This window comes from Paramormyrops kingsleyae, chromosome 3, assembly GCF_048594095.1.
Source record: "Paramormyrops kingsleyae isolate MSU_618 chromosome 3, PKINGS_0.4, whole genome shotgun sequence".
NCBI lineage: Eukaryota > Metazoa > Chordata > Actinopteri > Osteoglossiformes > Mormyridae > Paramormyrops > Paramormyrops kingsleyae.
In genome coordinates, this window is record NC_132799.1 from 9998869 (window position 1) to 10011201 (window position 12333).

Sequence of the window (12333 nt, forward strand, 5' to 3'; positions counted from 1 at the left end):
AGGTTTTCAATGTTTTAGCAAGCTTGACAACAAATATATACATAAAGCTCATGCCTTTTAATAAACCAGTTTCTGTATAAAGGGGTAATATTATATTAACATTTACAATGTTACAATGCATACAGCATATCAGACCAAGCAGCTTTTGCTTATAACTGTCAACAGATCCAATTGATATTTATGGAACAAATTTCTAAGTATTCACTTCTTGATTCTTTGAATTAAAATCACAAGTAATATTTACAATGGGTACGTCCTACAAAGGGCTGTTGTAGTACCCTTGAGCAATATACTGAACATGATGCAGTCCAGTTAAGTACATTTAAATAATTTATTTATTTATTTGCAAGAGGCTTTTATCCAAAGAAATCTTCAACTGAGAAAGAAGTGTCTGACAGTCCCTGGAGCAACTGTGGTTCAGTGCTTCGCTCGAGGGCCTGACTTGTAAAATCATTGTGCTGATCCTAGGATTTGAACTGGTAAACTTCCAAACACAGGCAGTATCCTAACCCACTGATCCACACACTGTGTAAATGCCCAGCTATATAAAGGGGTAATAATATGTAATCTTTTCAGAAATGATTCAGAAAGTACGCCTCATGACAGCAAACATCTCCACATCTTTCCAACCTAAGAATGATCACCCCAGGTATCGCAAATTCCAGTTCAACTCACAAACATAGCATATTTCAGCTCAGCAGAAAAGCGACTTCAAAAATCCACAAATAAAAATTATGTTCACCCATCATTGATTTTTACGGTAAAGTATAAAGACAAAATGAACAAACATGGCTTGAATTAGCTGTAAAGAGTAAGCAAGGTATCAGTGAGTCAATTCATACCAAAACAAAGTAGCCTACTTTTTGTAAGGTACTTGCATTTAGTAACTGGGACATCAAATAGAGGGGTAAGGAGCGTGCACTGATACACATTTATATGACATCAAATAGGACATCCTTATATTATTTAATTCTGTAAATGTATAAAATAGAACATTTTTACAATGTCAATACTGAAGTTTTTCAAACCCCAGTTTTATAGCAGCATGTCAAAACTCTGTGATGTTAACATATCTGTAGAGGGCAGTATAGTCCTTTACAATAGATTGTACATAAATTCATTTGGAGCTCAAGGTAATGTAAGACATGCAAACCCAATTTTAAAGTATATTTGTCCATTTTTGTGTTGACTAAAATGTGTTGAAATCTAAATAGTTTTATCCAAAGATTTAAAATATTATTTTATGTATTATGCCTGCTTGCTAGGAGCTACTACTGTTTTACCCAGGAAATGCGACCTTTTGGAGAAGAGTCAGATCAACTGAACAGACAAAAAAAACTGTACAAAAGGAAGTATTTACTACCTTGGGTTAAAAAAGCAAGACACCACAGCAGGTCTGTCAGAGAGCTATTACATTAAACAGAGTTTTAATTAATTACTTTTCCAAAGAAAATTCTTCAGGGTCCAGGAGTGATAACCGCAGTTCACATGGATATCATTTACTATGACACTATATGATTAACCATGTCAGATTACATTGTGGGAGTTGCTTCATATGACGAATACTTCCTGCTTTTGTCATAGTCCATCCATCGTTCAATCCATCCATCCATCATCCATCCATCCATACCTAGCCTAGCCCCAAAACGAAAGTATTTCAAGACAATGATCCGACTAAAACATGTCGTTGGACTTGTGAAAGGAAGCTGAAATGCTTAATGATGAACATAGGAACAAAGGGAAATTATACACATTGTGTAAGTGTGGAGGTCTAATAAAAACATGGAAAAGAATAAGTGACCTAAACGACATCCACTGATTATGTCAGCACTTACAGCAGAATAATAAGAGTCATTTGGTTTTTAGTATTCTTTTCATGGCAGGACCACATTTTAAAATGGTACTTTTCACACCAAGTAATAAATACAGAACACAATTAAAACACTAATTTAAAAAGACAGCTTTTGTATAGATATAATCCAGGTTCATTGTTTTAACAGGTGACTCATTGTTACAGTAGAAATGCTGTATGGCTGCTGTTATCTGTGGTATTTAACTGTACAGGGACTGCAGATCTCAAAATGAGATACACCATAAGATATATGCAAGAGAGCAATGGATCTCACACAGCTTTAATACAACACACTGATGCAAAGAGCTGGAATAGTGCCCTCAGTCAGGAAATCCTCATTAAATATGCCAGTTGTGGCAGTTTTGGTGGTGCATTACATGAAATTTCATTCAGATATATAAACATGAATTAATCCATTATTCAGAAAACACAGTTTCTACAAATTTTCCTTCTATGCTTGGGATTTAGTAACATTAAAAATACTATAAAGTGAATCTGTAAAACAATATATAATTATGCACAAGAAAATGCATGTTTTTTTCCCCCACTTGTCCACAGGACTGGAATTTCCCTTTAAATTTTCGGTATGAAAAACATACCAGCTGACTCTTCCATACTGTCACCCCCACTACAGCCAGACTCTTCTTTCTTCCATCCCAGGCTTCTTCAAGTTCACTTGAATTCACCTGCCTCAGCTCCATGCACCTCAAGCCTACATACCTTGTCCCTCTATTTTGATTTTCATGGGACAAGCTTTACTCTCTTGCCCGGTCTTAGCTTGATATCAGGTTCTCAGAGGATGCCCCCCACTCCACCACATTGCGGGGGGGTCGGTGGGTAGTGGAAGAGAGACAGTAGAGACAAATTACTTTGAGGGACATCAGTATCTTAGACCTGGCTGACTGGCAGGTCGGCATCATCTAGGTCAAGGCTTGGGGGGCCTGGGGGGCCCGGGGGGCCTTCTCCGAAGCTGCTCCGGCGCCTCCAAGGAGAAGCCGTGCTCATTTGGACAGCCGTGTCTCTTGGAGGGACAGACGTGCGGCTCTCGGCGCCCCCTGCTGGCTGGGCCGGGGCAGCAGACTCATGAAGTGCTCGCTGTCCCAGGTCAGGCTGTGAGCAGACAGGGCGCGCGCTCGCGGCCCCAGCGGGCTGGGCGACGCAGCGCCGAGGGGAGAACGGCACTGACGCGGGGGTCGAGATGGGGGCAGGAAGCCTCTGGTGGTTGCGGTAGAATGAGGAGATTGAGGAACGGTCGCTGGGCTCCTGTAACGAGTGGGTTGTTCCCAGAGATAAATACACAGTCAGATACAATACAGATCACTGGAGCGGTGCAGAAGTACAAGGAGCAGTAGTGCAAGTAATAGTGAAGGAAGTAGAGGTGGTAATGCTCAGTTTGTAAATGTTAGTATTTCAGTGTCCGATTTTACTCTGAAAAACAAAAAAAGAGAATGCAGAAGCATTAGCAAAACCGGAACCCGAATGCTGAACCAAGCCATTTAGGTGGGCGGCTGCACAAAGAGCCACCTAACATTAGTGGTCAATTTAATTATTAGGAATTAATCCACATTCGCGATTAGTATAAGGGTTGTTGATTTGCATTAAAAAAAAAAAACACCATTTTGAAATAAAGCAGATGAACAGGAGAGGTGTATTGCTTAAAGTGATTTTAAAGCATTCAATTACTGAAAAGCATGTAAAATTTCAAAATAAATTATGTAAACCAACATTCATTACATGGAAGGAAAGATATTAGACTGCATCCAGCCAATAAACTGCATAGCTTTGATATATTCAATAAATCAAAAATCATCAAATGAAGTTTTCATATCTTCTGCTGAAGTCCACCTTAGAATAGTGTATTGAAGGTAGTTTTCTAAGTAAATATATCATCTCTCTGTTCAATGGAGGCTGCATCAAGTCCTTTACCAACACCATTTGAGTGGCCTTTTAAATTAAGGGTGACCTACACTAAATATGCCATATTTATCAGTTAACAAATGGGAGACATAGATGAGCTCCTTGCTTGACAAGGCAGTAAGATAGTGAGGTGCCCTTAAATGTCACATGGCCAGAAAACTAAAAAAGATGCATTTCTCTCCCTATAGTCTGTTATGCATCATAACCTCTTGTGATGTGAATGTGAATCTAGCATACTATGACCACTAGATGGCGTGCAGGATACACATATGAAGATTAAAAGGTAAACTTTTCAAAAGAGTTTCACAGTCAAGATTAAGCTAATGCCTTGGCGAAAAACATGAATTTCTAAGGCACCCCCAGGTTAAGCAGACCTATCTAAATACACCTATAACAGGTTCTATAGCACCTCCTGAGAGTTGAGCAAACTGACGCAAGCCAAAGAGCAATCAAGTTCTCCATACAAGCACTGAGCATGCATATTAAGACAGATGCCAACTGGCTGCTGTATTTTTTTCTGGACAATGGGCTGTGACCAATGGGGCATGAAAAGAGAAAATTTTGGTGACACAGTGTCTTGCACTATAAGTGCACAATAAAAAAAACCCCAAAAAAAAAACAACACAGCTCGTCTGCTTTGCTGTTTCACAGGGTCGGGGCAAGACTTTAAAAATACTGAAAACAAGATTGCAACACCATCACCATCACACAATGTGCCTTATAGAGACAACAACAATACCCTGACAACAGCGGCCATGGTGGAGCCCTTGAGTGGAACGAGGTTACAAGAACTCAACAAAATGGCAGATGGATTGGGTGGAGTTCAGGTTCGGGGAGAGAGGTAAGACTGTGTTTGACAGGGATGGGTCAGGGAAGATGAACGTGACATGAAGCAGCACCTTCAAACAGGAATGGTGCCTCGTGAGTTTAAGAAGCACAAATAACTAAACAAATAACTAAATAAACCTATGCTGCTTAAGCATCTCAAAATGTTCTGGTCATGAAAGCTCACATACATTCTGCATTCGCCATTTCGGGATGTATACCTCTGTATACAAGGATTCGACAGCCGTCTGGCCTGCCGCATCTGGAACAACACATTGCAGAGCTCTATTAGAGAGGCTGGGAGGAGAGGAACTCCAGTACAGAGTGGAAGTGTAGGGACCTCCTACATCACCCTGAACAAGCGACCACCTCTCCAGAAAAGGAATGGGCAACTAGCAGCAGTCAGTGTGGGCCACCCAGACAAGTTTTACAGAAAATGGCCAACTGCAGCTCACGTTTAGCATCTGCTTATATCCTTCTAGCATCAGTTTATATGTCAGATTGTGCAGCGTACAATCAAACGTATAGGATATTGACTTTGAGCAGCTGATAGATACTTTGAGGACATACGTACAGGTCCACCACCCAATCAAGGTAGCCTCAATCTCCAAAAAGAGCCCATAGGTGAGGGCTGGGTTTACATACATAAGCCGCTGATCTGCCAGGGCCACGCTGTGCCACTATCGCCCCAGAGACGGCCTTGATCCAGCTGTGCATGTCTTCTGGGCTTTCCGCCTGGATGGGGAAGGCACAGAGTAGAGATACGTGTCATTAAAATGCTTTACCTCAAAATGCAGAATAAGAAATGAAAGATGAAACACAGTGGTACTGGGCGAGTTGCCGGCCAAATGGAATCTGTCACACACCTGAATGTAAAAGGTCCTAGAAGCTGTAACAACTTCAAAAAGGTTGTCCCTCATCAATATATCACTGAAATGAAGACATGAGGAATATTAATTCAAATGCATCTCCATGATAAAGCTGACATAATATACAATTATCAGAGTTGAAAATATGTCATTTTCAAACATCAACACAACACATCAAGCTTCTACTACATTTTACACATGAGGTGATAAAACTTATTGGTTCATTTTTTTCATACTTTAAATGTCCTGTAGTACCTCTGCTTACACTCCTGAACTTTGTGAACTTCCTTCAGTGGAATTATTCTCAGTGGATCCTTGTCCTGAGGGCAAGAGGGCCATCACACGTTACTGTGTTAATACATCAACTCACACGCACGTCAGTTCTCATATCCTCATACATATAGAGTGTTGCCCTGCTCATTTCTGAGAAGTGATTTGCTTAGATAACCCCTGAATGTAATGTGAACACAGTAGCAGACTGCGCCAATGTCCTCCAGCCTATCCCAGCCCTAATTTATTATAAGGAATAAAGATCTGTGGTGCTGTGTTAGTGTATTTATCATCATGTAGACACCGGCCCAACCGCTGGACTAATCGTACATGGGAGACATACATGGAGACTGCTCAACTTGTGTCATTTCACCTGGGTAAAATCCTGAGAGTAACCCTTATTTAGAACCAGAAACAGAACTTCATAACCATTACTTCTGAAGATTTACACCTGACAAGGATTTGCCCCACTACAGAGAAACAAATTAAGCATCCAGGCAATTCTATAGCCACAATTTCTCTGAGACCTCACTGCCCTTTAAAGGAAGTGCTTAGCACTGCTGTAAGGCTGGCACTAAGACCAGGCATGTGTGACTGTTTGAGATTTCTAATATTACTGTCCAAGGGTCAGAGCCCCATCTGTCTTCTAACTGCTTAGCACGGTAAGGGTTGCTCAGAGTCATTCCCAGGCAGCCTAGGATACATGCTGGAAGGTTGCCAGTCCATCACTGGACACATACACACCAATTTAAAGACATCAGTTATCCTAGCTGCATGTCTTTAACCCATGAAACAGAGGGAGAACATGAAAACTATACAAACACAGAGTGTAGGTGATGTTCAAGTGACAATACTGTATATTATCCAGTGTAATTTTCAATTAAATGTCATCTGAAAATTATGTGCTTTGACAGTTACACAATCTTACTGAGTAATGGTCTTACATGTGTTTAATTATAAAACCAGAAACATGTTTTAAAGATTAATAGTGTCCTTTAACAGTGTCAGTGTCAACACTTGAAATGTTATGCGTGCTTAATACTTCAAACCTCATGCCAATTGGCTTAAATTAACCATTATCTTAACTTGTATAATGCAACAAAGTAAGATAAGAGAAAGGAATATTCCTTTTCATTTAGCACAAACACTGTAAAACGTATGCATTTATAAGGTTGGCAACATGATAGCTATTCCAGTATGTGTGTAATAAAAACGCAAATTATGAATAAAGAAAAATGGAGAAAAAAAAAACTGCTATCATAAATGAACTCGTTGATCCAACACTAACAATACAGCCAAGACATAAATCAATATAGTATAATTTACATATTATATGCATGCAGGATGAATCAGGCCTGTCAGATTTTTTCATAACAAAGTACATTGAAAGATGCTTATAGAACTGAGTTGCATCTTTGGTACTGAGGAGTGGGTTATCATTTTAGATGGAGTTTGCCGATTCATACTACGTGCACCTGAAACAATGCTATACAATGACAGACTAAACAATGTTCCCGGATGAGGGAATTAGCAGACACACTCTTGAGTCCAAATTGGACCACCTGCTAGGCAATGCAACTGAACACAAGCAGGGTCTTTGTGGCAAGCCTGAGCACTGTTAGTACTAACAAGAACCCTTTGCATGACTTAGCGCTTCTCCTACCTGGCTAATAGCCCAGGCCCATCACTTTATTAACATACGGTATTATGCCCTGTGAGAAGATTCTCTGTAGTGTTTTGGATCAGTGACAGCACTAACTGAGAAGGGATGTAACTGAAATGGCCTTGCAGACTGCACATCAACCACAGTTCAGTACCGCTGATCTCCAATGTAGAATACATATCCACACAGTAAGTGCCCCTGAATCTACTGATGACTGTGTCCAGAGGAGAATTCCCTAAGGCCATAGATCAAATATCAATTTCAGACTTGGAGGGGGGAGGGAAGGAGATTATAAGTAACTACAGCTTTAAATGTATGTAATTCAGGAAACTTCAAAGAAATATACACTCGATCTCACCTTCGACGAAAGACTAAACACTGAGTGACAACTAAAAAGCTTGGAATCATACATTTTCAGGTCTGTCGCCTGCTAAAGGAGACCTAGAAGACAGAGGTCTGTAGGTGAAGTTCACGGCCCCTGTCAAATGGCTCTATTTATGGTGCTGTAATGGCCTTCTCTCACTGACCAGCCGAATACTTTACTACATGAAACAACACTATGGAAGTTCAGCACGTGGCTTTGGCTCTTGGAAGCATCTACCGAGTGAATCCATTGAAGTACATGAACGACAGTGAAAAGGCTTACCAAATCTGATTTGAAGTAACTCACTGAATTTTCATCTAAAAGGAAATATCTTCTTTTCCAGGTCTTCATCTGAAAGTTGTATAAAAGGAGCAGTTCAGTCATTTAAACCCCCCCCACATGCACCCCATCCCAATTTCCTAATCTGGCCATGTAGGACTCAACTATTTGACAAAGAGCTCTTACCACGGCCCCCTGTTTCACACAGTATCCTGCCTTGATAGCTGCCGGGTCCTGGGTAGGTTTGCTCAGAACATATGGGGCTTGGCTGTGAGACGTCTTCAGAGCCTCGCGGTCTGTACTGTTCTGTCCACCACAGCCTTCCTGCTATGGGTAACAGCGCAGAGGTGAAAAAATACACACATTACACAAACAGCTGTGTAAACTGTGCAGTCACCTTAGTGAATAGGCCGCATAACTAACTCCTGCACATAACTGTGGAGACAATATCATCTGATCATCCATCCATCCATTATCCAACCCGCTTATCCTACTGGGTCGCGGGGGGTCCGGAGCAACGGGTTCGAGGCAGGGAACAACCCTGGACAGGGGGCCAGCCCATCGCAGGGCACACTCACACACCATTCACTCACACATGCACACCTATGGGCAATTTAGTAACGCCAATTAGCCTCAGCATGTTTTTGGACTGTGGGGGGAAACCGGAGTGCCCGGAGGAAACCCCACGATGACAGGGGGAGAACATGCAAACCCATCTGATCATTTATTCCAATATTATAATTATTTTTTACGCATTATTTTTTAGTCTCGGTTAAATGCCTGTTTTTACGCATTATTTTCTAGTCTCAGTGAAATGCACACATTTATTACTTTTTTATTAACTTCCCTTATTTCTGAATGGCCAATAATTAAAAATACTGTGGTACCTCAGAACTCGAATTTAATCCATTCAGAACTCCGGATCGAATCCTAAAAAGTTCGAGTTCTGATCGAATTTTCTCCATAAGAAATAATGCAAAAAACCAATTAATTGGTTCCCGGCCCCAAAAAAATTACACCTAAATATGTTTTTTTTTAGCATTTAAACAAAAAATGAACCAGATAAAACAAGAATAGCATATACTGTACTAAACACATCTAAGCACATATATATCAAAACAGTAATTTGCAAAGTAAGAAAATAAATGTATCCAAACAATGTGTAGATTTAAAAAAAAAAAAAAAAGACAATGCGTCCTGGCCCAATCATCCACTCCTTCCGTGTGCCACGCCCCCTTGTTAACCCCGTGTGATCAGCTGTTTCTGGTTGTTGTCATTAGTCCTCTGTATTACGTCCGCGTTTCAGTTTGTTTCCCCAGTCCGGTCATTGTATTGTCCGTCTGCGTTTTGCCTGCCTTACCTGTAATTAAACCCCGTATTCCCCAATACCCTGACATCTGCGCCTTTGTCTCCGTTTCGTCCCTGTTCCGCAGAACAATATTATTATAATTAAATGTATTAATGGTTTACTATTAATATTAAAATAATTAATAAGAAATCTTTATTTTTAAATGTATTTTATTATATAATAATAATTACTGTTACTGTCTGTCGGTGTCTAAATGTATTTTTACTGTCTAAATATATGTATTCAGCTAGTGTAAACATGCACGATGCTATCACATCTAATGCGAGACTGAAGCTTTACCCTTTGTTCCCGCTGAGAGACGTGCCGCGTGACTCATTTCCCCGCGCGTACAAGTTATCTTAGGTCGGTGTTCACGGTTTGACTTCCGAGATTTAGATCGAGTTCTAGGTAATTTTGTTTCGAACTAGTTGGTTCGACTTTTAAGAAATTTGAGTTCTAATGAGTTCGAGAACTGAGGTACCACTGTATATATTTCCTAAAATCAATACCTGATTTCTTGAGATATAAACATTTTCATTTCCAGCATATGCTCTCACTTATTACAAAACCTGATTTCCATTCTCATTTAAACAACTAAGCATAAAATTAAAAAAGTAACACTGTCATGTGGAATTAGCCTGTTCCTTACCTGTGTCTGGGTAACAATGGGCACACCTCCAATGATGTCAGTTCTGTAGGACACTTGTCTCTTTGGATTCAAAACATCTACGAGAGTCTTTTGATTCTCTGAATTTTGTTGTGGATCACAAGACTTTGGCACCTAGACCCCAGAGAAAATATGAATACAAGTTGTATGCCGTGTTTTACCATTTTGATTGATAAAGAAATTAAGTATGGAAGTTAAATTCAGATATCTATTTTAGCTGGGCCGAATAAGCATTACTGGGATACGTCAAATTTTAGGCAGCAAACGATATAAGGATTTTGAACTTGTGAATATTATCGATATACTCAAGAATGTCATTTCAGATATCCTGCAAATTTATTCTGGCATAAATAAGGTGTGTTTAGCAATCAAGATGGAAAACATAAAATAAAATAGGGTTACACATAGGAAAATCCACTTTTAGACTTTTAGACTAAGAAAACCATCTAAATTTAGCTCATTAATTGCACACATGGACAAAAACCACTGACACAGTATGTGCTAAAGTGCCAAAGACTTGTGCTTCAATACAAGCCCTGACTAGCTTTACTACCTCTGTGAGATCACACAGCAGACTCTGTGGTATGTAGAAAGCCATTGTATGAGTGCCAGTGATCAGGGAGGGATTTGTTCATGGCAAGAATAAGAGTATGTGAGGATACCTCCAAAGGAACAGAGCTGACATAACGACAAAGAACACTGCTAAAGAAGAGCATAAACCTGTTACACCTTTAATATTATTGCCTTATATAATAATGATAATGACAGCATCTCATAGGAACTAATTACCACTAAATATATGTTATGTTGATTTAAGTCGAAGTCAATATTCATTTTTATTTTAGTCATGTTTTTACATATGAAGACTAGTATTGGATATTTGTCATGGTGATAATCCAGGTTGTGCTTTCTCCATGTTAAAAAGCTAATTGGCGTTATACCCTCAGTCAGAGATTTTAATGGGATGAAAAAAATTTTAATGAAACCCAAGGGGCATGTCAATTAATAATGGATTGACAACTGATGACAACTGCATCATGTGTGCCAATTGGGCCAATTTGCAAGTAAATAAAACATACAGGGAAATTACTGCCAACTCTGTAATACAGTAATTTCCAAAATTATAAACAGAAATGGAAAATAATGCACTGGTATAGGTGATACATCCATTTGCCTATAGGGCCCAAACAGGTACTGAGCAGGCAATACTGCATCTCCAATAGGGACATCTCACCATTGCCACCCACAGCGTCCTGCATCCTGGTACAGACACCGTAAAATGCTGATGAAGCAGATATGTTCTGTATTACCACACAGAAATGGGGGTGCGTTACTCAAGGGCTATAACGTCATGAATGACTGACAGGGATGGCAGAGGATCAGAGCGGAGAAATGGAGCAAAGAAAGTGATTAGGGACAAAAACAGGCTAGACTACCACTTCTGTGCCAGGTATACTGTAGGTGGGTTAGAACCAACTCTGCACTAGATAAGCGGTTATGGTACCTGGCTGGCTGGACTAACCATTTAATTCCCAAATTAGTTCCTCTTTTCTTTCCTAATATAGACATTATATGGGATTCCGTCCATAATGCCAATGGCTCCTAGAGAGGGGTAAAAACTAACATGCACTTCCTGCAAACCTGTGAGCTGAAAGTTTCATCAAGCATGTGCTTTGAGGAGACCTGCACAGCCCACAATCCTGCAGGCACTCAACCAACAGGCGACACTGATGTACAGCAATGTGAGAAAGTGGAGCCCAAGTCATCATACGATAGGGTTCTCTCATCCCGATTATGTTGACTCAATTACAGTTTTAATGCAAAAATAAGAGGGACAAAGACCCACTGTGATTTTGGTGGCCTTGTTGAGCACGTTCACCCACTCCACCAGGTCCTGCTGGTCATTAGCTTGTAGGAAGAACTTCCTCATTCCAGCATTAATAACTGAAGAGGGGGAAACAGGAGAAGAAAGTAAATGTCACCTACCTGCCAAAAAGAAAGGGAACAGGGGTGAACAAAAGTGTTTTAGTCATTAGGTATGCTAATACCAATAAGCTGTGCGAGAGACTGATGGAGCCACATGAATGTGCTTGTGACCGAATAGCACGCCCAACATTTACTGCTTGTGGGGTTGGGGCGACAAACATTCTACATTAAGAATCTTCATTGGCTAAAGTCTGAAAAAGTAAAATAAAGCATTGACAGAATGCCTGTCTACTAATACAGTCCACTGGCTCAACTGGCATAATTAAAACGACGCTACTGCAAACAGAAAGACG

General features: G+C 40.2%; 1 protein-coding gene across 6 annotated transcripts in view; it reads right to left on the reverse strand.

Annotated features, from left to right (window-relative positions):
* Positions 1 to 1336: 1336 nt before the first annotated feature.
* LOC111859089 (pleckstrin homology domain-containing family A member 1-like) overlaps positions 1337 to 12333 on the reverse strand; it is a 30212-nt gene continuing 19215 nt past the window's right edge. The window contains exons 5-13 of one of the 6 annotated variants that reach the window (XM_023841495.2): positions 11901 to 11998; positions 10037 to 10168; positions 8226 to 8366; positions 8043 to 8111; positions 5719 to 5783; positions 5461 to 5524; positions 5240 to 5329; positions 4816 to 4856; positions 1337 to 3115 (exon numbers count right to left, since the gene is read on the reverse strand). In XM_023841495.2, coding sequence (XP_023697263.2) covers positions 2854 to 3115; positions 4816 to 4856; positions 5240 to 5329; positions 5461 to 5524; positions 5719 to 5783; positions 8043 to 8111; positions 8226 to 8366; positions 10037 to 10168; positions 11901 to 11998 — 962 coding nt within the window. In that variant the 3' untranslated portion in view covers positions 1337 to 2853. Of the gene's footprint in view, positions 3281 to 4785; positions 4857 to 5239; positions 5330 to 5460; positions 5525 to 5718; positions 5784 to 8042; positions 8112 to 8225; positions 8367 to 10036; positions 10169 to 11900; positions 11999 to 12333 lie in introns of all 6 variants that reach the window. The other 5 variants (XM_023841485.2, XM_023841511.2, XM_023841476.2 and 2 more) reach the window with 5 other exon arrangements.